The sequence below is a fragment of the Bos indicus genome, chromosome 27 (genome assembly GCF_029378745.1).
Source record: "Bos indicus isolate NIAB-ARS_2022 breed Sahiwal x Tharparkar chromosome 27, NIAB-ARS_B.indTharparkar_mat_pri_1.0, whole genome shotgun sequence".
In the NCBI taxonomy this organism is placed as follows: domain Eukaryota; kingdom Metazoa; phylum Chordata; class Mammalia; order Artiodactyla; family Bovidae; genus Bos; species Bos indicus.
The window spans coordinates 19,209,648-19,236,096 of NC_091786.1; the positions used below are offsets into that span (position 1 = coordinate 19,209,648).

At 40.8% G+C, this 26,449-nt stretch overlaps 1 protein-coding gene, 1 long non-coding RNA gene and 2 other non-coding genes across 4 annotated transcripts in view; 3 read left to right on the forward strand and 1 right to left on the reverse strand.

Annotated features, from left to right (window-relative positions):
* The window catches only part of LOC139180151 (uncharacterized), a 232,318-nt gene that overhangs the window by 186,594 nt on the left and 19,275 nt on the right, over nucleotides 1–26,449 (reverse strand). The window contains exon 2 of the long non-coding RNA XR_011564461.1: nucleotides 2,680–2,764. This is a non-coding gene — a long non-coding RNA (uncharacterized lncRNA). The remainder of the gene's footprint in view (nucleotides 1–2,679; nucleotides 2,765–26,449) is intronic.
* Nucleotides 13,424–26,421, forward strand: FRG1 (FSHD region gene 1). Its single transcript, XM_070781758.1, has 9 exons — nucleotides 13,424–13,653; nucleotides 17,917–17,987; nucleotides 19,308–19,433; nucleotides 20,635–20,692; nucleotides 21,013–21,127; nucleotides 22,725–22,829; nucleotides 24,180–24,271; nucleotides 24,971–25,081; nucleotides 26,303–26,421. Exons 1-9 carry the CDS (start codon nucleotides 13,592–13,594, stop codon nucleotides 26,337–26,339), a joined length of 777 nt encoding a protein of 258 aa, XP_070637859.1. The 5' UTR covers nucleotides 13,424–13,591; the 3' UTR covers nucleotides 26,340–26,421.
* Nucleotides 21,459–21,535, forward strand: LOC139180261 (small nucleolar RNA U2-19). Its single transcript, XR_011564594.1, has one exon. It is a non-coding gene; the product is annotated as a small nucleolar RNA U2-19 (small nucleolar RNA).
* Nucleotides 21,643–21,715, forward strand: LOC139180260 (small nucleolar RNA U2-30). The gene has a single exon (XR_011564593.1). It is a non-coding gene; the product is annotated as a small nucleolar RNA U2-30 (small nucleolar RNA).

Here is a 26,449-nt window from a genome sequence, read left to right on the forward strand (position 1 = left end):
AGTGCCACTATTGAGCCTGTGCTCTAGAGCCCGGAGCTGCAAGTACTGAGCCCATACGCCCTGGAGCCCGTGCTCCACAACAAGAGAACCCAGCTCAATGAGAAGCTTGTGCACCACAACGAAAAGCAGCCCCCACTTATCACAACTAGGGGGAGAAAAAGAAAAGCAGAGTATTGTCGTGAGGGCTGAATATGAAGATAGTCAAAATTATTTAATAGGTCCAGTGCTTAACATAGGGTTAAGCGTACAGCAGGTAATCAATAAATATTTACGACCTTCCCAGCTCACACACATCTCCCAATAGTGGAATTTCTGATTGAGACAAGAGATAGTTCCCAGCAGTCTATTCCAGGCAGTCAAGTTTATTGCTAACCAATCAGGAAGTTTGCGGCAGATCAAAATATCCCTTTTATCACCAAGCCTAGAACTTGGTGAACAAGGGGGGAAACAATCAATATTCCTAAGAAGACACAAAAAGATTGACATCGTAACATAATTGGCTCACTCTACTTGTTCACTCAATCTCCATTTAGGTTTCAGTTCCACAAGGGCAAACAATTCGTCATAATGGCAGTGATTAAGATGGTATTTGGCCAAGGAACCAATCTCCAGACAATGTCCCTAAGAAAGATATATATGCACAGAAAACAAAGCACAGGAAAATAACAGTTTATTACTACCTGGAGATTTTCCCCAAACACACAGAGAGGTCACTGAGCTGAGTTGAATGCTGGAAGGACTCTGGTGTGTGTGTGTGTGTGTGTTAGCTGCTCATTCATGTCTGACTCTTTGCAACCCCATGGACTGTAGTCCGCCAGACTCCTCTGTCTATGGGATTCTCCAGGCAAGAATACTGGGTGGGTTGCCATTCCCTTCTGAAGGGGATCTTCCCAACCCAGGGATCAAACCCAGGTCTCCTGCATTGCAGGCAGATTCTTTACCATCTGAGCCACCAGGGAAGCCCTTGGTCAGATGCCAAAACAAGCCAGAGACCACTCCTGCCTACTTCTCCCAAAGGTCAGACCCAAATCTTAGATCTGGATACTCTCTTATGAGAAAGGGATGGAACATCTGTCACGAGGAGGACGAGGACAGCCACCAGACAGAGTAGACTTGAGGAAGCCTGGGAAGCCTGCCTAGGTTTCACTGTATTCTTTCTTATTTGTTTCTGGTTCTGTGTTCAGTGAAAGAGAGCGGATATCCTCTATTGACAAGGATTAGAAAGCAGATGCATTTTATCCAGCATTTGAGGGAACGAAGGGGAGTCAAAGAAAGAAATGATTAGACTTTTTCCCGAAAGGAGTAGTCGCAAGCTACATTAACTCTTCTGCTTGCCCATAAATCTTTACCTAGTCTCTAGAGGGACTTCCTTGGTGGCCCAATGGCTAAGGATCTGCACTCCCAGTGCAGGGGGCACGGGTTCAATCCCTGGTCAAGGAACTAGATCCCACATGCCACAACTAAGACCCAGTGTAGCCAAATAAAATAAATATTTTAAAAAAAAAAAACCTTTACCAAGATCTAGGAAAGTTCTACCTCTCCCCGGGGGCTCATAAAAGATCCTTAAACTTGACTAACTGTAAAAAGTCCTTTGGAGATAAAGTAAAAGGGAAGGGAAGGGTGTAAGCTGTGGGCCTTCTGTCCTGCACAGGCCAACAGTAACGTCTCTACTTCTTACTGAACTGGTGCAGAGAGAGCCTTCAAAAGATGCTTACCCACTGGCGATGCCACAGGACTGCTCCTCACCACAAACATTAGATTTCAAAGAACTTTTTTTGTCTGTATTATGGTGCCCTCTTCACAGATTGATTAAGTTGCTACCCAGAAGGAAGTGAGATTTCAGAAGGAAGAATGGTGGCATTCTCCAGGCCTTAAAAAAGCAGTGTTGGACAATGGTTAGGTCGTGGACTCAGAGAGACTGAGTATACCAACTTCAGCTCTACCACTTACGAATTGTGTGATCTTGGGCAAGTCTCCCAAAGTTAGTTCCTCAGCAAAACTGGACCAGTAAAAGGAATCAAGAGGAGGATTTTGTGTGGATTTGTTCACAAATTCAACTGTATGATTCCAAAGCACATGCTTTACCCCTGGTGGCTCAGAGGTTAAAGTGTCTGCCTGTAATGTGGGAGACCCAGGTTTGATCCCTGGGTCGGGAAGATCCCCTGGAGAAGGAAATGGCAACCCACTCCAGTATTCTTGCCTGGAGAATCCCATGGATGGAGGAGCCTGGTGGGTTACAGTCCATGGGGTCACAAAGAGTCGGACATGACTGAGCGACTTCACTTCACTTCACTTCACCTCTATGATAGATTAAATTATTAGAATTCTCCTGGATGTAATTCTGTAAAAATTCTGTAACTACAACAGGGCATGGATGAAGAAATCTTTCAAGGAAATAGTTAAGTATGCTTTGTTTTTAAGAAATCCAGACAGACAGTTTGGACAAGAATCAAGTCATAATTTTACATCATTTTTAGGGACTAGATCTTATCAGATGATGTGCTGTGGTCTACTTGTTTGTGATTTCTCAAAATTCATATGTTAAAGCTATTCCCTACAATGGGATGGCATTACAAGCTTTTGCTTTGGGGAGGTGATTTAGTTTGGGTGAAGTCATGACGGTGAGGAAGTCATAAGGGGATTCGTGTTGTTGTTAGAACAGAAAGCGAGCTCTCTTACCATGTGAGGACAGGAGCCATCTGCAGATCAGAAAGCAGGTCCTGACCAGACGAGGAATTTTCCTTCATCTTGGACTTCCCAGATCCTACAACCGAGAGAAATAAGCAGTTTCATGTTTATGATTATATGTTATAGCAGCCCAATCAGACTAAGACATAAGAATTCTCTTAAAAAAAAAAAATCCAGTTTAGGGCTTCCCTGGTGGCATAGTGGCTAGGAACCCACCTGCCAATGTGGGGTACACGGGCGCAATCCCTGGTTCGGGAAGATTCCACACGGCACGCAGCAACTAAGTCCACACACCACCAACTATGGAAGCCCGTGGGCCCTCGAGCCCGAGCTTCGCAACAGGAGAAGCCACTGCAATGAGAAGCCTGCGCGCCACAAGCAGAGAGCGGCCCCACTCACTGCAACTGGAAAAAGCCCGTGCAGCAACGAAGACCCAGTGCAGCCAAAAATAAATAATAAATAGGTAATTTTTTTTTAGTCCAGTATAAATACAATCACCTATCATCAGGAGATGCTGTCTCCTCCCTCCTCCTTTGAACTATGAGCTCTAGGGCTACCGCTCCAAGGAGCCAAACCTGTACCCTCATCTGAAGAGCATGTCCCTGCTCCTGAAGGATGTCTCTATCAAACTTAGCCTAGCAAAGAGCATCTACCAAGTGGAACGAAGCAACCCCGTGCTGCTCGCCAGCCAGCATCTGAGGAGCACACTTCTGTGGGTTCTGTTGGATCTCCAAGGTGACTCAATCCTCCGATCAGACTGGAGTCTCAGCTGCAACTGAGACACCTAGATGCTGGTGTCAGATTTGGCATTAACGCCCTGCTTAGATTTGAGCTTTTTTTTTTTTTTTTTTTTTGAGGTTTTTCCATTAGTCATGTATGGATGTGAGAGTTGGAGCATAAAGAAAGCTAAGCACAGAATTGATGCTTTTGAACTGTGGTGTTGGAGAAGACTCGAAGACTCTTGAGAGTCCCTTGGACTGCAAGGAGATCCAACCAGTCCATTCTAAAGGAAATCAGTCCTGAAAAATGGAAGGGCTGATGCTGAAGCTGAAACTCCAATATTTTGACCACCTGATGAGAAGAACTGACTCTTTGGAAAAGACCCTGATGCTGGGAAAGATTGAAGGCAGGAGGAGAAGCGGACAACAGAGGATGAGATGGTTGGATGGCATCACCGACTCGATGGACATGAGTTTGAGTAAACTCTGGGAGTTGGCGATGAACAGGGAGGCCTGGTGTGCTGCAGTCCACAGGGTCGCAAAGAGTCGGACACAACTGAGGGACTGAACTGAGTTCGCTTTGAGCACCAGACTCTGAACACGTGGCCACAACCTCTGGCCAGTGGCTTCTCTCCAGGTTCCAATGCCAGCCAACCTGACGCCTGGTCAGCCTTGGCCTTCAGTGAATACCGGATCACGTCAAGTCCGTCCAAGTGAGAACAAGATGACATGCTGGCTCCCCATCCAGGGTTTCCCTCCAACCCATCAGCATATATACTAAGTGTATATACAAAACAACCAGGCTTGCTTTATTTTCCTTTCCACATTTTGCCACTTCCTAGAACTCTCGTTTTGAGAATCCTGACCTCCCAACATTCCATAATCCTCTTGAAAGGAATACAGCAAATATGCTCTCTGCACAGTGCACACAGAAGCTGATTTCATTTTTCCATCATCTGAAAAGCACAGAAGGTAATTTCTAAGCCAGCAGTAAAATCTATTTATAAAGAAAGCTGATTTGTTTTCTGCACTTTCCAGCACAGAGGTTCAATTTATTTCCTTACCATAAAAAGAACCATTACTTTTTTTAAGCAAGCGTAGTTGGTACATTTTTAAAATGTTTTAATTTCAAAGAAAAAAAAAAACCCAATTTGCAAATTAGAGCGTAAATAGCTTTCTTAAAATGGCCCGTTTCAGACCCAGTTTGCTGATTGATGATTTCACTGTGCTTCAAGGCAAATGATTTCACAGTCATTGGGTGTATAATATAATGATGTTTTTATGAAGCTGTTAGTATCACTAAAAATATAATTATTATAAATGAAATTATAAGGGAAAAAAAGAATGAAAAAAATCTTCAATCTGACAATGCCAAATTTTGTACTAAATCATAAATTATGCTTCTATAAGAAAAACTACACGTTACTTCTATGGGACAAACCTAATTGCACCCTGAAAAACTAATAATTATGGAAAAGGACCTACGGTGATATTTTGAGTCCCTTGTGTTCCTGGGATCGGCTGCCTTGTGTTATTCGTAGGGAAACAGCACCACCTTGTGGACATATAAGAAATGGCTACATTTCGCTCAAGGAGCATCAGATGATGTTAAGGAAAAAATACCAGTTCTTTTCAGTTTCTGTAGCGCTTTCTACCGGAAAAGGCAATGGCACCCCACTCCAGTACTCTTGCCTGGAAAATCCCATGGATGGAGGAGCCTGGAAGGCTGCAGTCCATGGGGTCGCTGAGGGTCTGACACGACTGAGCGACTTCACTTTCACTTTTCACTTTCATGCATTGGAGAAGGAAATGGCAACCCACTCCAGTGTTCTTGCCTGGAGAATCCCTGCCCTCTATGGGGTCGCACAGAGTCGGACACAACTGAAGTGACTTAGCAGCAGCAGCGCTTTCTACATGAAGAGCGTTATATTTGTATTTAAAGGACAGCATAGTATTGCTGATATTTATAAGTGATCTCAAAGTGTATTAGGGGAAACACATCCTCTAAATACAGCTTCAAGGATGCTTTCTAAATTCCAAATTTGGTTATGAGTACTTTTTTTAAGCAACACTTAACTTTATTACACATTCGCCCAACACATGCCTGCCTTTAGTAGTAATAATTTTTTAGGCTTTTATTGAATTTGCTGCTGCTAAGTCGCTTCAGTCATGTCCGACCCTGTGCGACCCCATAGAGAGCAGTCCACCAGGCTCTTCCGTCCCTGGGATTCTCCAGGCAAGAATACTGAAGTAGGTTGCCATTTCCTTCTCCAACGCATGCACGCATGCTAGGTCGCTTCAGTCGTGTCCGACTCTGTGTGACCCCATCGACAGCAGCCCACCAGGCTTCTCTGTCCCTGGGATTCTCCAGGCAAGAATACTGGAGTGGGTTGCCATTTCCTTCTCCAAATTTAGTAGATATCAAAGAGCTTTCACATCTATTATCATTTCTTTACACTTTTTATTTTGCACTGGGGTATAGTTGATCAAAAAAATGTCCTTTTCATTATAGGGGACTGGAATGCAAAAGTAGGAAGTCAAGAAACACCTGGAATAACAGGCAAATTTGGCCTTGGGGTACAGAATGAAGCAGGACAAAGGCTAACAGAGTTTTGCCAAGAGAACACACTGGTCATAGCAAACACCCTCTTCCAACAACACAAGAGAAGACTCTACATATGGACATCACCAGATGGTCAACACCGACATCAGATTGATTATATTCTTTGCAGCCAAAGATGGAGAAGCTCTATACAGTCAGCAAAAACAAAACTGGGAGCTGACTGTGGCTCAGATCATGAACTCCTTATTGCCAGATTCAGACTTAAATTGAAGAAAGTGGGGGAAACCACTAGACCATTCAGATAGGACCTAAATCAAATGCCTTATGAGTATACAATGTAAGTGAGCAATAGATTTAAGGGACTAGATCTGATAGAGTGCCTGATGAACTATGGACAGAGGTTCATGACATTGTACAGGAGACAGGGATCAAGACCATCTCCATGGAAAAGAAATGCAAAAAAGCAAAATGGCTGTCTGAGGAGGCCTTACAAATAGCTGTGAAAAGAAGAGAAGCAAAAAGTAAAGGAGAAAAGGAAAGATATAAGCATCTGAATGCAGAGTTCCAAAGAATAGCAAGGAGAGATAAGAAAGCCTTCCTCAGCAATCAATGCAAAGAAATAGAGGAAAACAACAGAATGGGAAAGACTGGAGATCTCTTCAAGAAAATTAGAGATACCAAGGGAACATTTCATGCAAAGATGGGCTCGATAAAGGACAGAAATGGTATGGACTTAACAGAAGCAGAAGATATTAAGAAGAAGTGGCAAGAATACACAGAAGAACCGTACAAAAAAGAGCTTCACGACCCAGATAATCACGATGGTGTGATCACTCACCTAGAGCTAGACATCCTGGAATGTGAAGTCAAGTGGGCCTTAGAAAGCATGACTATGAACAAAGCTAGTGGAGGTGATGGAATTCCAGTGGAGCTATTTCAAACCCTGAAAGATGATGCTTTGAAAGTGCTGCACTCAATATGCCAGCATATTTGGAAAAGTCAGCAGAGGCCACAGGACTGGAAAAGGTCAGTTTTCATTCCAATCCCAAAGAAAGGCAATGCCAAAGAATGCTCAAACTACCGCACAATTGCACTCATCTCACACGCTAGCAAAGTAATGCTCAAAATTCTCCAAGCCAGGCTTCAGCAATACGTGAACCATGAACTTCCAGATGTTCAAGCTGGTTTTAGAAAAGGCAGAGGAACCAGAGATCAAATTGCCAACATCCACTGGATCATGGAAAAAGCAAGAGAGTTCCAGAAAAACATCTATTTCTGCTTTATTGACTATGCCAAAACCTTTGATTATGTGGATCATGATAAACTGTGGAACATTCTGAAGGAGATGGGAATACCAGACCACCTGACCTGCCTCCTTAGAAATCTGTATGCAGGTCAGGAAGCAACAGTTAGAACTGGACATGGAACAAGAGACTGGTTCCAAATAGGAAAAGGAGTACGTCAAGGCTGTATATTGTCACCCTTCTTATTTAACTTCTATGCAGAGTACATCATGAGAAACACTGGGCTGGAAGAAGCACAAGCTGGAATCAAGATTACCGGGAGAAATATCAATAACCTCAGATATGCAGATGACACCACCCTTATGGCAGAAAGTGAAGAGGAACTAAAAAGCCTCTTGATGAAAGTGAAAGAAGAGAGTGAAAAAGTTGGCTTAAAGCTCAACATTCAGAAAACTAAGATCATGGCATCTGGTCCCATCACTTCATGGGAAATAGATGGGGAAACAGTGGAAACAGTGTCAGACTTTATTTTGGGGGGCTCCAAAATCACTGCAGATGGTGATTGCAGCCATGAAATTAAAAGACGCTTACTCCTTGGAAGGAAAGTTATGACCAACCTAGATAGTATATTCAAAAGCAGAGACATTACTTTGCCAACAAAGGTCCATCTAGTCAAGGCTATGGTTTTTCCAGTGGTCACGTATGGATGTGAGAGTTGGACTGTGAAGAAAGCTGAGCGCCGAAGAATTAATGCTTTTGAACTGTGGTGTTGGAGAAGACTCTTGAAGAGTCCCTTGGACTGCAAGGAGATCCAACCAGTCCATCCTATAGGATATCAGTCCTGAGTGTTCATTGGAAGGATTGATGCTAAAGCTGAAACTCCAATACTTTGGCCACCTCATGCGAAGAGTTGACTCATTTGAAAAGACCCTGATGCTAGGAGGGATTGGGGGCAGGAGGAGAAGGGGACAACAGAGGATGAGATGGCTGGATGGCATCACCGACTCAATGGACATGAGTTTGAGTGAACTCCAGGAGCTGGTGATGGACAGGGAGGCCTGGCGTGCTGTGATTCATGGGGTCGCAAAGAGTCGGACACGACTGAGCAACTGAACTGAAGTGATAGTCAATCAACAAACAATGTTGTGACAGTTCCAGGTGAACAGTGAAGGGACTCAGCCATACACATACACACACCCGTTCTCCCCCAAACTCCTCTCCCATCCAGGCCTGCACGTAACATTGAGCAGAGTCCCACGTGCTATACAGTAGGTCCTTGCTGGTTATCCATTTTAAATACAGCGGTGTGTACATGTCCATCCCAAACTCCCTAACTATCCCTTTCCTCCAGCAACCGTAACTTCCTTCTCTAAGTCTGTGAATATCTTTCTGTTTTGCAAGTAAGTTCATTTGGGTATGGGTACTTTTCAGACAACCAGAAGCTACTTGAGCAAAATGCAGCCATTTTCTTAGTTGTCCACAAGGTGGTGCTGTCGGTTGGGACTAAGCTTTCCTGATAGTTCAGACTGGATATTTTTTCATAACCTGATGCTGCCTGAGGATGAAGGTGAAAGTCGAGAGTGAAAAAGTTGGCTTAAAGCTCAACATTCAGAAAACAAAGATCATGGCATCCGGTCCCATCACTTCATGGGAAATAGATGGGGAAACAGTGGAAACAGTGTCAGACTTTATTTTTCTGGGCTCCAAAATCACTACAGATGGTGACTGCAGCCATGAAATTAAAAGACGCTTACTCCTTGGAAGGAAAGTTATGACCAACCTAGATAGCATATTCAAAAGCAGAGACATTACTTTGCCAACAAAGGTTCATCTAGTGAAGGCTATGGTTTTTCCTGTGGTCATATATGGATGTGAGAGTTGGACTGTGAAGAAGGCTGAGCGCCGAAGAATTGATGCTTTTCAACTGTGGTGTTGGAGAACACTCTTGAGAGTCCCTTGGACTGCAAGGAGATCCAACCAGTCCATTCTGAAGGAGATCAGCCCTGGGATTTCTTTGGAAGGAATGATGCTAAAGCTGAAACTCCAGTACTTTGGCCACCTCATGTGAAGAGTTGACTCATTGGAAAAGACTCTGATGCTGGGAGGGATTGGGGGCAAGAGGAGAAGGGGACGACAGAGGATGAGATGGCTGGATGGCATCACTGACTCGATGGTCGTGAGTCTGAGTGAACTCCGGGAGTTGGTGATGGACAGGGAGGCCTGGCGTGCTGCGGTTCATGAGGTCGCAGGGAGTCGGACACGACTGAGCAACTGATCTGATCTGATCTGATCTGATGCTGCCTGACAAAGGATGAAATCGTTGGATGGCATCACCGATTTGACGGACATGAGTTTGAGTAAGCTCCAGGAGTTGGTGATGGACAAGGAAGCCTGGTGTCCTGCAGTCCATGGGGTCGCAAAGAGTCGGACACAATTGAGTGACTGCTGCTGCTGCTGCTAAGTCACTTCAGTCGTGTCCGACTCTGGGCGACCCCATAAACTACAGCCCACCAGGCTCCCCCATCCCTGGGATTCTCCAGGCAAGATCACTGGAGTGGGTTGCCATTTCCTTCTCCAATGCATGAAAGTGAAAAGTGAAAGTGAAGTCGCTCAGTCGTGTTCGACCCTTAGCATGGACTGCAGCCTACCAGGCTCCTCTGTCCATGGGATTTTCCAGGCAAGAGTAATGGAGTGGGGTGCCATGAACCGAACTGAACTGATGCTACTTGAGCAAAATGTAGCCATTTCTTATTTGTCCACAAGGTGGTGCTAATGGCTGAGACTACAACAAACCTTTTAAAAAGTTGGTCACAGCAAAGACAGTGATAGATAGATAGTGAAGTCACTCAGTCGTGTCCAACTCTTTGTGACCCCATGGACAGTAGCCAACCAGGCTTCTCCGTCCATGGGATTTTCCATACAAGAATACTGGAGTGGGTTGCCATTTCCTTCTCCAGGGGATCTTCCAGACCCAAGGATTGAACCCGGGTCTCCTGCATTGTAGACAGACACTTTACCATCTGAGCCACCAGGGAAGTCGAAAGAAACAACCAGAAATAAAAAGGCAGTCTACAGAAATGGAGAAAACATTTGCAAATCATACATCTGATAAGGGATTAATATCCAAAATATATAAGAAATTCAATAGAAAAAGCTATTTTAAATGGTCAAAGGAACTGAATAGATATCTTTCCAAAGGTCAACAGGTACATGAAAAGACACTCAATGTCACTAATTATTAGGGAAATGCAAATCAAACCACAATGAAATATCACCTCAGACCTGGAAGACAAGAGATAATAGCTTGCTACAACATTTCATTTATATCTTTCTCAGGGCACTTTGATAGCTAATAATAATAGCTAACATTTATGATGCACAACTTATCAGAAATTTTAAAAGTCTTTTCCTATATTAACTCTCAATATTCATCATTACCCTAGGAGATATCCCATTTTACAGCTGGAGAAACACAGTTATATGGAAGTTATATAACTTACAAATGAGGGAGACCTGGGTTTGATCCCTGGGTAGGGAAGATCCCCTGGAGAAGGGCATGGCAACCCACTCCAGTATTCTTGCCTGGACAGTATTCCAAGGACAGAGGAGCCTGAAGGGCTACAGTCCATGGGGTCACATAGAGTCAGACCCGACTGACTTTCACACACACACACAACTTTACAAAGTCATCAAACTCAAAAAGACAGCAAGGTTTGTCTACCACAGCAGTCTGTCTCAAGCAGCTACACTCATTTTTTTTCGGGGTGGGGAGCGGGGGGTGCGGTCTGTGCTTGGTCTTCCTTGCTGCACACAGGCTTTCTCCAGTTGTAGCGAGTGGCGGCTCCTCTTTGTTGCAGTTTTGCAGGTGGTGGCTTCTCTTGTTGCAAAACATGGGTTCTAGAGCACAGGCTCCGTAATTGTGGCACATGGTTTAGCTGCTCTGCAGGCAGTTGTGGGATTTTCCCAGACCAGAGATCGAACCTGTGTCTCCTGCACTGGCAGGTGGATTCTTTACCACTGAGCCACCAGGGAAGCCCTATACTCTTAATTATATGTTAAACCGCCTCTCGCTACACATTATTTACTTAGATAAAGGCCCTTAAGATTAGGCCCTGAGTCAAAACATCTTTTGTATTTTCCTACCACTAGGCGGTGTAGGAGACACCAAGTTGCAGACAGCTGGTAAATAAATAAGGAACTAATATCCAAAGGTCTGCTATTCCTTACCCATCCAACATGTCTACTTCTGTTTTTCTATCGCAACTCAACCTAGTCAAGTCACACTCTGTTCCACTCCCTTCATTATCGTACCCCAGGCTTTGGAATCTTAATATTTTAACTGATGTTTAGGCACGGTCTATTGTGAAGCAGACATTGGGTGTGGGTGTAGATGAGACAAGTATAAATAAGCACACGGCTCCTGTGCTTTAAAAAGCACACAGTAAAGCTTTAGGATGAGAAATGAAGGCTCTTTGAGGAGACACAGGAAGTTACTCAAAGATGGCTTTTTGGAAGAAATAAGCCTGAACTTGTTTTAAAGGCTGAAAAGGAGGGGGCAAGGCCCACACAAAGAGGGTGGGTAAGCAGCTAGAGCAGCATTCTAGACAGGACAAGTAAAGGCAGAGCTTTCAAGCATTTCCAGTCAGGCTGTGCGGCTGGGGTTAAGGCAGCATGGGTTCCGGGGTGGGAAGGAGGCCAAGATCACCAGTTCACTACGTGCACTAGGATTCTCCCTCCCGAAACCAGGAGGCCTCCCTTTAATAGACTTTAGGGATAATAATGGCTTTTCATACTGTCCGTGGGGTTCTCCAGGAAAGAATACCGGAGTAGGCTGCCATTTCCTTCCCCAGTGCAAAATAGAAGGGAAAAAAAAGGGAAGCAGTGACAAATTTTATTTTCTCAGGCTCCAAAATCACTACAGATGGTGACTGCAGCCACGAAATTACAAGACCCTTGCTCCTGGGAAGAAAAGCTATGACAAACCTAGACAGCGTATTAAAAAGGCAGAGATATCACTTTGCTGACAAATGTCTGTATAGTCAAAGCTGTGGTTTTTCCAATAGTCATGCACGGATGTGAGAGTTGGACCATAAAGAAGGCTGAACACTGAAGAACTGATGCTTTCAAACCATGGTGTTGGAGAAGACTCTTGAGAGTCCCTTGGACTGCAAGGAGATCAAACCAGTCAATCCTAAAGGAAATCAACCCTGGATATTCATTGGAAGGACTGTTGCTGAAGCTGAAGCCTCAATACATTGGCCACCTGATGCAAAGAGCCGACTCACTAGAAAAGACCCTGAAGCTGGAAAAGATTGAGGCCAAGAGGAAAAGGGGACGACAGAGGATGAGATGGTTAGATAGCATCAGTGACTCAATGGACATGAATTTGAGCAAACTCCGGGAGATAGTGGAGGACAGAGGAGCCTGGGGTTCCACAGGACATGGGGTCACAGAGTGGGATAGGACTTAGAGACTCAAGGAAAACAAGGGGGATAATGATCAGCTGTTTCTTTAGAGAGATCACTCGGCACTACAGTAGATGGTTTGGAAGGGAGAGACGATGAAATCAGGGAAGTAGATTATAAAACTGTTGAAGAGATGGGAGCAGGGACTGAAGCTGTGGAAGCCTCTTAAGATCCACCCTATACGGAGAAAGACCTCTCTGATGCATTAACTTTCCCTGTCACCCGCCTGCCCATCTCCACCCAAAATCCTGCAGCGCTAGTGAAATCTTCCGCCCAAACGTTGGCACTTAATTGTCTTTTATTTTATTCCCTGTTTGTTTCCTCTGCATTACTCGAGTCTCCGTAAGTACGAACAGTACAATAAATGTTTACGGAATTGAGACGGCTTGTGAAGTCGCCCAAGGCCAAACAATGCGCCCTGTGTTAGTCAACGCCCCCGCTGCACACGCGGGCCCAGCCCTTGGCTGCGGGCGCGCAGTCAGAACCAGTCCATGGAGCGGCTTCGGGAGGGTTGATTTGAGTCAAAGCATCCCTGAGCTAATTACCGCCTCCTCCCAAGACCTCGCAGGCGGACTCTCTCCAGAGCGGCTCCAGTAGCCCAGCTCGGCTGCGAGACCCGCCGAGTCCACCAGAGGGCGCGTCTCCCCGGCTTCCGCATTCGGAAAAGCCCGTTCTCAGGGCGCAGACAAAAAAAAGAAACGCGGGTCTATTTCGGCCCTCTGCGGATGCCGTACCCAGTCTGTAAACAGGAAGTGGAACTCTATTTGGGACTTGACGTTGGGGTGAAAAAAGGCCAGGGGCCGGAGGGAGACGCGCCCTCTCTGGTGGAGCGTACGTTTTCGGGGAGCTTGGGCTTCACTTTTGTGCCTCCGTCGCCCGCTCCTGCTCCGCTTCACGTCTTTTGCCACGACCATGGCCGAGTACTCCTATGTGAAGTCCACCAAACTCGTGCTCAAGGGAACCAAGGCCAAGAGGTAAGGACGTGGGTTTGCGTGGGAGATTCTCGCCCTCTTTCTTGACGCCGCTCGGCCTTCCCCTCCCTGGGGCGAGTGTCCTGGGGCCGCTGGCAGCTGTCATTCAGGCTCCCAGTCCTTGGGCCTGGCCTCTTGCCGTGATCCTCAGATGTCAGCGCCCACCTGGGGGACCAGGAGCCACAAGGTTGGATTTCCCTTCATGAACCCCCACCTCCAGATCTATGCTTGGTAGGGCTGTGTTAGTATGATCGTATGGGTTATAAAAGTAACTTCTTTTATTAGGGATAACTGTTTTCATCATTGCCTCCCTGCCACCTTTAAAAAAAATTAATTTTAATGCACTATGCAGATACGGATTTTGAAAAGGCTATGGGTTCGAATCTGGACTCCACCAATTACTAATCTTGTGGCAGGTTCCTTAGTATCTTTGAGATTCCTCTTGGGGGGATTAGTGATGCTCGAAAAGGGTGGTTTTGAGGGTTAAACGAGGTGACGTGTACAGTAAATAAGTAGAGCCAAATGCAAGGAAGAAGTTACCCTGGTGATTTATGAGATTTTTTAGGAAAAGATATCTGGCCACTCATACCTACACCTTTTTTTTAACTAGTAGATTTTCTCAGGGTTGATCATTTACACAAATGCTGAGCATTTCATCCTGGTCTCAGTGATAAGAGTTTTAGGTACTTTTAGATGGGATGGAAAGAAAGTGTCAAGAAGCAAACTGAAGCCACGACTCTCAAGAACTCTGCCTAGGAGTCTGGGATTAAGAATTTATCCTGAATACATACGAAACTGTTACTGTCTGATTCATAGGGAGGAGAGAGTTAGCTTGTGAAAGCTTATTTTGTGATGAAAATACAAACAAGTGTGTCTTATAGTCATTATAACTGTCAATATAATTAACACACATGTAGCATTTCATATGTGCCAAGAACTGTTCTAAGCAATACCTATTAACTTTTTTAAAAGTCATTCTTGGGCTTTTTATTGTTGAGATATACTACATATACTATAAAATTCGCCCTCTTAAAGTAGAATTCAGTGGTTTTTAGTATATTCACAAGGCTCAGCACTGTTGAATTGCTGAACATTTTCATCCTCTCACAAGGAAGCCCCACCATCATTTAGCAGTCACTCCACGTTCTGCTCCAGAGAAGGCAATGGCACCCCACTCCAGTACTCTTGCCTGGAAAATCCCATGGACAGAGGAGCCTGGTGGGCTGCAGTCCATGGAGTCGCAAAGAGTTGGACACGACTGAGCAACTTCCCTTTCACTTTTCACTTTCGTGCATTGGAGAAGGAAATGGCAACCCACTCCAGTGTTCTTGCCTGGAGAATCCCAGGGACGGGGGAGCCTGGTGGGCTGCCGTCTGCGGGGTCGCACAGAGTCGGACACAACTGAAGTGACTTAGCAGCAGCAGCAGCAGCCACGTTCTGCTCATCCCCTAATCCCTGGCAACCACTAATCCACCTTTTGTCTGTATCAGTTTGCATCATAAACATTCCATATAAATGGAATCATACAATATGCAGGCTAGGACACAACTGAACAACTGAACGATAAAATATGCAGCATTTTGTATCTGGCTTCTTTTACTTAGGATAACATTCTCAAGATTCATCTATGTTGTATCAGTACTCATTCCTTTTATGGCTGAATAATATTCCATTAAGGGCTTCCCAGGTCTGGAAAGACTAGAAATCTCTTCAAGAAAATTAGAGATACCAAGGGAACATTTCATGCAAAGATGGGCTCAATAAAGGACAGAAATGGTATGGACCTAACAGAAGCATAAGATATTAAGAAGAGAAGGCAAGAATACACAGAAGAACTATGCAGAAAAGATCTTCACGACCCAGATAATCATGGTGTGATCACTCACCTAGAGCCAGACATCCTGGAATGCGAAGTCAAGTGGACCTTAGAAAGCATCACTACAAACAAAGCTAGTGGAAGTGATAAAATTGCAGTTGAGCTGTTTCAGATCCTAAAAGATGATGCTGTGAAAGCGCTGCACTCAGTATGTTAGCAAATTTAGAAGACTCAGCAGTGGCCACAGGATTGGAAAAGGTCAGTTTTCATTCCAATCCCAAAGAAAGGCAATGCCAAAGAATGCTCAAACTACGGCACAATTGCACTCATCTCACATGCTAGTAAAGTAATGCTCAAAATTCTCCAAGCCAGGCTTCAGCAATATGTGAACTGTGAACTTCCAGATGTTCAAGCTGGTTTTAGAAAAGGCAGAGGAACCAGAGATCAAATTGCCAACATCCGCTGGATCATGGAAAAAGCAAGAGAGTTCCAGAAAAACATCTATTTCTGCTTTATTGACTATGCCAAAGCCTTTGATTGTGTGGATCACAATAAACTGTGGAACATTCTGAAGGAGATGGGAATACCAGACCACCTGACCTGCCTCCTTAGAAATCTGTATGCAGGTCAGGAAACAACAGTTAGAACTGGACATGGAACAAGAGACTGGTTCCAAATAGGAAAAGGAGTACGTCAAGGCTGTATATTGTCACCCTGCTTATTTAATTTATATGCAGACTACATCATGAGAAACGCTGGGCTGGATGAAGCACAAGCTGGAATCAAGATTGCCGGGAGAAACATCAATAACCTCAGATATGCAGATGACACCACCCTTATGGCAGAAAGTGAAGAGGAACTAAAAAGCCTCTTGATGAAAGTGAAAGAAGAGAGTGAAAAAGTTGGCTTAAAGCTCAACATTCAGAAAACTAAGATCATGGCATCTGGTCCCATCACTTCATGGCAAATAGATGGGCAAACAGTAGAGACAGTGGCTGACTTTATTTTGGGGGGCTCCAAAATCACTGCAGATGGTGATTGCAGCCATGAAATTAAAAGATGCTTACTCCTTGAAAGGAAAGTTATGACCAATCTAGATAGCATATTAAAAAGCAGAGACATTACTTTGTCAACCAAGGTCCGTCCAGTCAAGGCTATGGTTTTTTCGGTGGTCATGTATGGATGTGAGAGTTGGACTATTAAGAAAGCTGAGCACTAAAGAATTGACGCTTTTGAACTGTGGTGTTGGAGGAGACTCTTGAGAGTCCCTTGGACTGCAAGGAGATCCAACCAGTCCATTCTAAAGGAGATCAGTCCTGGGTGTTCATTGGAAGGACTGATGCTAAATCTGAAACTCCAGTACTTTGGCCACCTCATGCGAAGAGCTGACTCATTGGAAAAAATCCTGATGCTGGGAGGGATTGGGGGCAGGAGGAGAAGGGGACAGCAGAGGATGAGATGATTGGATGGCATCACCGAGTCAATGGACGTGAGTTTGAGTGAACTCCAGGAGTTGATGATGGACAGGGAGGCCTGGCGTGCTGGGGTTCATGGGGTCGCAAAGAGTTGGACACGACTTAGTGACTGAACTGAACTGAACTGAAGGTCACTCAGTGGTAAAGAATCTGCCTGCCAATGCAGGAGACGCAGATTTGATCCCTGGGTGAGGAAGGTCCCCTGGAGAAGGAAATGGCAGCCCACTACAGTATTCTTGCCTGGGAAATGCCATGGACAGAGTAGCTTGGTGGCCCACAGTCCATGGGGTTGCACATAGTCAGACACGCCTGAGTGGCTAAACTACCACCAGTGCTCCATTGTATGGACATAACACATTTTGTTTATCCATTCATTAGTTGATGGACATTTGGGTTTCCATTTTGGGACTCTTATGAATAATGCTGCTATGAATATTCTTATGCAAGTTTCTGTGCAGACCTATGTTTTCATTTCTCTTGGGTGTAAACCTAGGAGGAGAATCGTTAGATCCTGTGGTTTCCATAAACCTAATTCCGTGTTTAACTTTTCAAGAACTCCAAACTCTTCTGGTTGCATCATTTTACATTTTCACAAGTAATGTATGAAGATCATGCCTTAACTCCTAATCCTTACAGTAAGAGTTGGATTAAATTGTTATCCTCATTTGTATAGGTGGGGAAATTGACAGATTAAGTAAATTCTCCAAAAAAATCACAGAGCTAAGAAATGACAGAATCATGATTCTAAAAGGCAGTCTGGCTCCTGAGTCTGTTTTCTTTAACTGTAACACAATATGAACAGGATCAGAAGTAACTTCTCTGTGTTAGAAGTAAGAGGGTATATCAAGTTACGTTGTTGTAGATCAGTAATTTATATATTAGTGTATATCTTAGAAGAGTCTTCTAAGATTCCATCTTACATTTAGTATGCAAATCAATATATCTAAACTCATCTATATAAATTATCTCCTGTAGTAAGAAGAAAAAGAGCAAAGAGAAGAAGAGAAAAAGAGAAGAAGATGAAGAAACTCAGCTTGATATTGTTGGTGAGTCAATTTTCTATTACTTCATTCTGAGAAAAGTTAGCACTGGTCGAGATCCCCTTAAAAATATTTTCCTAGTAGGGATAAGTAGTAAAAAGAAAGTGGAAGGAATTTATGGCCAACTCACGTTTGTCTTAAAAGTGCTCAAATATTGGAGTTATAGGTTGCTTTTATGTTCTAGCACAGTCGATGTCTGATGCCTATTCTTCATCATCAGAACAAAGCACAGGAGAGAGGAAACTTAGGGCTCCGACTTAATAGGTGCCATTGTTAGACTACTTAATAGCCCAGAGATTCTGATATATCATTTTAAAGGCCTGATGCTTATAAATATCATTTAACCAAATGTATTTTACAAATTATTTTCTCTCTTTTTGTCATATTGATATGCAGTTGTCCTAGCACTGTTGATGAATAGACTTTCTTTCCCATTAAAGTGCTTTGCTGTCTTTGTCAAAGATCAGTTGACTTTATATGTGTTAGTCTTCTTCTGGACTCTGTTCCAGTGGTTTGTCTATTGTCTGTTGTTCTGTTTATATATTTGTCTTGATTACTGTCATTTCATAAAGTCTTGAAATCAGGTGGTGTGTATCTCCCAGCTTTATACTTCTGTACTTCTTTAAACTCTTGTAGATCCTTTGTATTTCCATATAAATTTTATAATCAATGTATTGCTTTCTACAGTAAATCCTGTTGGATTGACTGTATTGAATTGACTGTATTGAATTTAGAAACTAAGTCATGTGGGGAGAATCAACATGAAGTGTACTTGGTCAGTATAGCACAGAACATATAAAATACAAATTATTTTCTATCACTAACTACTACCTTTTTAATAAAGAATGAATGATCATAGGATGTTGATAATGATTCTGAGTAAAACATTTTTTTTGTACTGAAACAATTATAAGTCAGAAAAAACTCAAATTATCTTGCAAACCTCTCACTAAATTATCTGAATTGTAGTAAAATATACCTAACATAAAATCCATTGCTTTAGCCGTTTTTAAGTGTACAGTTCAGTGTCATTAAGTGCATACCCACTACTGTGCAGCCATCACCACCATCCATCTTCAAGATGAATTTTTTTTATCTTACAAAACTGAAACTTTTCACCCATTAAACTATAAATGCCCATACCTCACTCTCCTCTAGTCCCTAGCAACCACCATCCTGTTTTTTATCTCTCTGAATTCAACTACTCTAGAACTGCAAAATTAAAAACAAAAAAAAGTTAATAAGTTATAATGACAACAGCAGCAAGTAAGAACCTCCTGTCAGAAATACAAAATGTAAATTTAAATGACTGCTTTTATCTTTTAGGAATCTGGTGGACAGTCACGAACTTTGGTGAGATTTCAGGAACCATAGCAATTGAAATGGATAAAGGAACCTACATACACGCACTCGACAATGGACTCTTTACCCTGGGAGCTCCACATAAAGAAGGTTTGTGTCTGGTAGAGGCAATGGGATGGAAAAGGCCACTTGAAGTTAATATTTTATGGCGTTCATTCACTTAGGCTAAATTCTAATAGCAAATATATGCCAGAGGAGTGAATCCATTGACTTGACTCTTCCACTTTTTTCCTTCCTCACTAGTTACATTATTGGCAACTCCCTCTTTCCAGTGTAAGCATTTGAAAACATTCTGTAAGTTCCAAAAGGGTATCCATGGCAATCAAACTAATGTGAATAATTGAAATAATAAAAGGAAAGAAAAAGAAAACCTAGATGAGTCAAAAGTTTGAATTCCTTTACTCTTTAGACCTTTTGCCACAGCTAACCCGGGGCACTGTTAATCTGAAGTTTTCTCTTTTCTTTTAGCCCATGGGAAGAAGCACTAATGAGACATGAAGTAATTAGGAAATTACTAAGAGCTTTTTGTCCAAATGGTCATCCCTTGAATAAATTAAAGCATTTTAGTTTTTTAAACATTAAGTGCTTATTTGTGCTGACTGCATTTTAAAACACAAAGAGATAGTATCTTGGAAGTAACTAAATAAATAAGCATCATGCTGACCTATCTCATTAGATATGTAAAACTAAACTTTAGTTTTTTTGTTTTTTTTTAACATATGTTCTCATTGACTGTTAGAGACTTTCTAACAAAACTAAAGTTTAGTTTTACATATAGAAGATAAAGTATTCTCTCTCTCTCTTTTTTTTTTGGCTTAAAATAACACAAATTTATTATCACACAACTGTAGAGGTCAGAAGTCCAAAGTGAGTCTTGATGATCTAGAATCAAGATGTTAACAGAGCTACATTTGAAGATAAAGTAACTCTTGATACTATGAATTCTATGTCATGTGTTAAGTTATTCAGTCATGTCTGACTCTTTGTGACTCTGTGGACTGTAGCCCGCCAGGCTCCTCTGTCCATGGGATTCTGCAGGCAAGAATACTAGAGTGGGTTGCCTTTTCCTACTCCAAGGGATCTTCCCAACCCAGGGATTGAACCCACATCTGCTTTGTTGGCAGGTGGGTTCTTCACTGTCTGAACCACCAGAATACTGTATTATAATTATATAATATTCTTACATTTGTTTTTAAAAGAGAAAGAGCTACCTATTTTTAAGCTAAAGAGTATTTTTACATGTATATTTATAAGAAATGTCATATTTACTTCAAAATGTTTTCTCTCGTAGTTGATGAGGGCCCTAGTCCTCCAGAGCAGTTTACAGCTGTCAAATTGTCTGATTCCAGGTAAGCTTGAGTTGAACTATAATTAATACACTGTAATACAACATGATACATTATAATAGAATATATCCATTAAAAGTGGTGTTTTTGAAGAATAATGAATTTGGGAAAATGCTGCATAATGTATTATATAGTAGTTGTACTTAAAAAGTAGAATATTAACCTGTATGCACAGAACCACATTGTCCAGTATGGTAGCCACTTGCCACACATGGCTTTTGAACATTGGAACTGTGGTTAATCTGAATTTTATACACATGTTTTTATTTCCACATTTAAATTTCTCTCAGTTTTTAACATTAAACAATTTTATTAATCTGAAGAATTGCCCTGAAATCTGGCTATGGGAAATACCTTGGTATAAATTCAGACGGACTTGTTGTTGGGCGTTCAGATGCAATTGGACCTAGAGAGCAGTGGGAACCCGTCTTTCAAGATGTAAGTACTATTATTTTTTGTTTACAAGCTCCTTCTCAGTGTAAGAGAAAGTCTCTAACAGTCAACGAGAGCATATTTTGAGGGGAAAAAAAAAGTAGAGTGCAATAATATAATGCATTAAATTTTTAAAAACTAACATGAATTTATAACCTTCAAAAGATCTCAAAATATAGTGCAACACAGGAAAAAAAAAACACAACAATCAACAGAGTGAAAAGACATGCTGTGGACTGGGGAAAAGTACTTACAAGCTAGATATCTGTTAAAGCGTTAATGTCCAAAATATATAAGAAACTCATTCAAGTCTCTGAGATCTGCTCTTACAGAAGTGGATCAGTGATGAAAATAGCCAAATCTGAGCATCAGACCTTTTAGTCTACCTGATACATGATCTCTGTAGTTCTGAGAAGCTAAAGAATTTAAAATAAAGTGTGTGTGTGTGTGTAAAGGTGACAGCAGATAACTGAGGACTTTATTGATGGGTGAGTTGTGTGTATTAAAGGCTGATCAGTTCTGAGCAATGATGAAAAGGTTTTATTACTATGGACCTTTATAACTGTGAAGGTTTCTACACTTGATCTGAGCTCAGAATTTTAAAAAAAACATTCAGTAGCAAAAACCAAAAAAAAAAAAAATTTTAATTGGCAAAGAAACTGAATAGCTATTTCTCATTATATCAACAGAAAAGGCCAGCATATCATAAGGCAATATGATGACTCAGACACTACCATCATACAGAATTTTAGGGATTTTCATTTCACTTTATTTTGGGGGAAGACACTAAGTTTTAAAATTTTAAAGAAAGACTTAAAAGTCCCTGGTGTAACAAGTAAAACTTTAACGCAGAAAAGGGACTCAGCAGAAAAATCAGCAGCACAGATTTAAATCACCTTGGACTAAATCACAGCCACATCCCAGCTTACCAAGAGTCATGCAGATGACAGGAAACTCAGCCCTCACTCCCTCAAATAAGAAATTAAATCAAACTCATGTTATTAGCACTTTGGTCACTGGTTATGATAGATAATTAAATTCTTCCTACACCCAAAAGTCCCTCACACATTGATTCTTAAAAGTTCTGAGCAATAAATTCAGAGGCATCGACGGCTAGCTTTTCTATTCTTTTTCTGCATTTCTTTTTTTTTTAATGTTATTGAAGTATAATTGATTATACTTCAACTATTATTTTTTTTATATTTTCTAATTATGGAGTAAAATCTTAAAGTATTACTATTTGAGTAAAATACATTATATTTTTTTTTCTTTAAAGCTAATTAAAAAAAAAAAAAAACTGACTAAATCAATTATATCCCAGTAAATCTTAGAGACCAAAGGAAATAATTCTATTCCATATAGTTAGAATTTAGTCCTACTAAACCTACTAATAGAATAAATTAAAAGTATTTAATGTGATTATCTTTGAGTAGTAAGATTATAAATGATTCTGATTTGCTTTTCTTTGTGTTTTTTTCTAGGTTTTCTTCACATTCTTGTTCCTGATTCCTTTTAGATTCGGGAAGGAATCAGTTCAATCTCAAGACTTAAGAATCTTTTTGCAGATATTCTTATAACTTACTTCTTATTTTGTTTCATTTAGGGGAAAATGGCTTTACTGGCCTCCAATAGCTGTTTTATTAGATGCAATGAAGCAGGTGATATAGAAGCAAAAAGTAAAACGGCAGGAGAAGAAGAAATGATAAAGGTAATCATGAGAATTTTCTATAGACTAATTCACGTCACATATATGGTGTGACTACGTCTGTTTAAAATGTTGCAGTCTGATCCACACTCACTGTGTGTAATGCATTAATTAGTGAGGGCCATGGTGGAAGGCAGAAAGAAATGAAAAAAAGCCTTTTTTAAAGTGGCCTAATTCTTATAAATAAAGCATAAAAATCCGCGTTACATTTTCTCTATCAGCATAACTTAAATGCATCTATCAAGTATGTGTATACATTTTGTTTTAAATTCTGTGTCATATATTTGATTCTACTTTTTAAATATTCTCAGTTCTCATAATCTTCAGTTTTACAGTCTTACAGTATTCTTTTTAACCTCAAAGATATCGCTAATCTTTTGAAACAAGAATGTTAATACCAGTAACTCTTCCTTTCATCATTTGAAGTTGATTGATGGAGAAAGAAATACCATTCTAGATAACTCAGAAATTAGAAGTTTTAGTATATCTTCCATAGTTTTCTCAAAAGCCATTTTTGCTGCTAAAAATATCCAAAAAAAATTTAAATCTAAAACCTTCTTTTGTTGTAATTTTTAAAAGTGTTAGTCATAATATTTTTCAATTATTCAATACATAAAACTAAAGCAAATAGCTCTAGGCACATGCATGATTGTCTTTAGTGTTCCTATAAGATAGTTACTATTATCTTTTAACTGTCCAGGGGAGGAACAGCCTATAACCATCCTTAAATCCTCACTGTTTTGATCAGTCACTGCACGAAGTCACACAGCGAAACTGGAGACAGAATGCATATCCAGAATGCATATCCAATGCATATCTGTGTCAGTTAATCTATTGCAGGTGATAGTATCTGTCAAAACTTATGAAGGTAAAAGGATTTAAGAGGGATAAATTCCAATTAGGTAGAAATAAGTTGTGTTATGTCAAAAGCTTTGAAGCATTTGGTAAAAGCCTGTGCATAGTAAAACAGCTACTGTCTTAAACTTTCAGTGTTATAAAGTGTGCACTAAATAGCAGGATAATTTGATTCTACTGTATTTAGTTTTGGAGTCAAAATTAAACTAGTTAAATTATTGCCTAATTGGCATAGTGATATCTGATCTGTAAAATGCTTTTCAAGTAATTTTCTCTTTAGTTTTTCTCATGTAAGGGCTCTAAGGAAACATATAATAGCAATTATTTATGTAAGTTACATATATATATAAACATATCTAGAACTTGTTTTTTTCTGAATCTAACTGCCAAGCTGTTTTCTTCTTTTGTATAAGAAATCATCTAGAATGTTCTTTTGTAATAAGGTGGAGCAGGGGAAGATAAATGTGTAACCTCTGTATTCTCATCTCCAATATATAGATCAGATCCTGTGCCGAAAGAGAAACTAAGAAAAAAGATGATATTCCAGAAGAAGACAAAGGAAATGTCAAACAGTGTGAAATCAATTACGTGTAGGTATTTTTTTTTCTTTTAGAACCATAGGTTTGGCAGTGACATGCTTCTCAAGACACCTAAAATAAAAGACCTGAAAGACAAGAAAAGACAACATAATACAGACTCTAGGACAGGGCATTGAGCTGAATGCCTCTTGTAAGGGTTCAGGTTTCAACATTCCTGTCACCTGGATTGGTCTGTTCTCCCTGCTCAAGGCTTCCCCAGTGGCTCAGTGGTAAAGAATCCGCCTGCCATGCAGGAGATGCAGGTTCAGTCCCTGGGTGGGGAAGACCCCTGGAGGAGGGCATGACAACCCACTCCAGTATTCTTGCCTAGAGAATCCCATGGACAGAGGAGCCTGGTGGGCTACCATCCATGGGGTCGCAAAGAGTCAGATGCAACTTAGCAACTAAACAACAGTCCTGCTCTGTAGAGTGGCTGTCACTGTCAGTACATAAAGCCTGTCAAACGTTGCCAGGACACAGGAGACTCCAGCCAACACTCCCAAGTGTTAATTAAGTTTGTAGAGCTACCCAGACAACTGCCTTCTTGATGGTGGGGTAGAAAGGTCATTTTTGTTGTTGAAAAGTTGTAAATTATTTGAGAAAAACAGGGGTTTTTTTAGTAAATGAAAAACTTAAATATTAGTAAGCTTGTTAGTAAACATGTATAATCAAAGTTTGAGACATTTTTCAAGAAAGGCATTTTCTTAACAGAAAAAAATTCCAGAGCTTCCAAGACCACAAGCTTAAAATAAGTAAAGAAGACAGTAAAATTCTAAAAAAGGCCCGGAAAGATGGATTCTTGCATGAAACACTTCTGGACAGGTAAGTAAATTTTTATTCATTTCCAACTATTTTCAGTGTCCAATAGAAGTGGTGTATAAACACATGTTCTTTTCTTAATTACTGTAATTTTAAAAAATTGTCTTTATTTCTAAGTTTTGAATGTGGTGGTATTACCTTAAAAGGGACATTGTAAGTCTGGGAAAAGATCACCAAAAAAAATTTTTGGAAATAGCCAGATTCCAAGTGCTTATATATTTTGTTACAAGCAATTCAGGTTTGACGAAAACTACTTCATAAATTCATTTACCATTGACTTTTTTGTAACTGTTAAAACCAGGGCTAGAGAGAAGTAGTTTGACTAATTTTAAAATTCAGTGGGCTCTGTTAAAAGTACTAGAGGTTTCCAAAAATGAGATAAATGTCAGCTTAAAAATTTCTAAGTATAAACTTGATAAAATTGAAGCACTTTGTTAAGTTGAATTCATACATGTGCAGGATATTCAACATAGCACATTATTAATATTTGTTTATTAGTTCCTATTTAAGAAAGTAGTGTCCTGGATTTCCAACATTAGTAAAATGGTTGGAGAGGCTTAGCTGTGAGCTTACAAGTACACATCAAGTAAGCACCAGATCAGAAGAGAATTTGGTATTCTGCCACTGTTCAAGTCCTATGTTGCAAAGTTAGCTTTAAGATATTTCTTTAGATTACTTGATAATAACAGTGCTTTATCAGGTATTTCCTGTTAACCAGTCAATCAAGTGACTACCTGAAGACAGCAAATGATGATTATTTCCAGCTGAGCGTATTAACGTACCTATTTCTAGGCAATCAAGAATAGTCAATTAAAGTAATCAGGATATGGAATTGAAAGAAACAGAATAAGGTCTGTGTCCTGTAACCTGTATCAGTTATGAAAATACAACATTCCCACCGTATTAAATAAAAGTTTAGGCCATGCTTAAATTCAGAGGCAATTAAAATTGCTGTTATGGATTTTAAAAGCCCTTAGGCAACATGAGTTAAAGATTAGGAAAAGTGTTTTTTGTAAGAATAAAATCCCATGTATTATGAAACATAAAATTGAGAAGTAAACATTTTAATTAAAATATTTTACCATAAGCAGCATGGTAATATAATAGCTGAAACTGAGGGCACAATTGCCGAACACAAGTTTATGATTTTAGTAGCAGGTGACCACTATATGACATGTTTTCACATAGATTAATTTTTTTATTATTTGTTTTTTGTTTAAACAGGAGAGCCAAATTGAAAGCTGATAGATACTGCAAATGACCAGGATTTTTGTTTCTGTCTTCTCCTTTTGTGGTTTTTTTTTTTTTTTTTTTTGGATAATAAAACCAATGTTTTTACAGAATTATTGGGCTGTTTTGTAATTCTTGCTG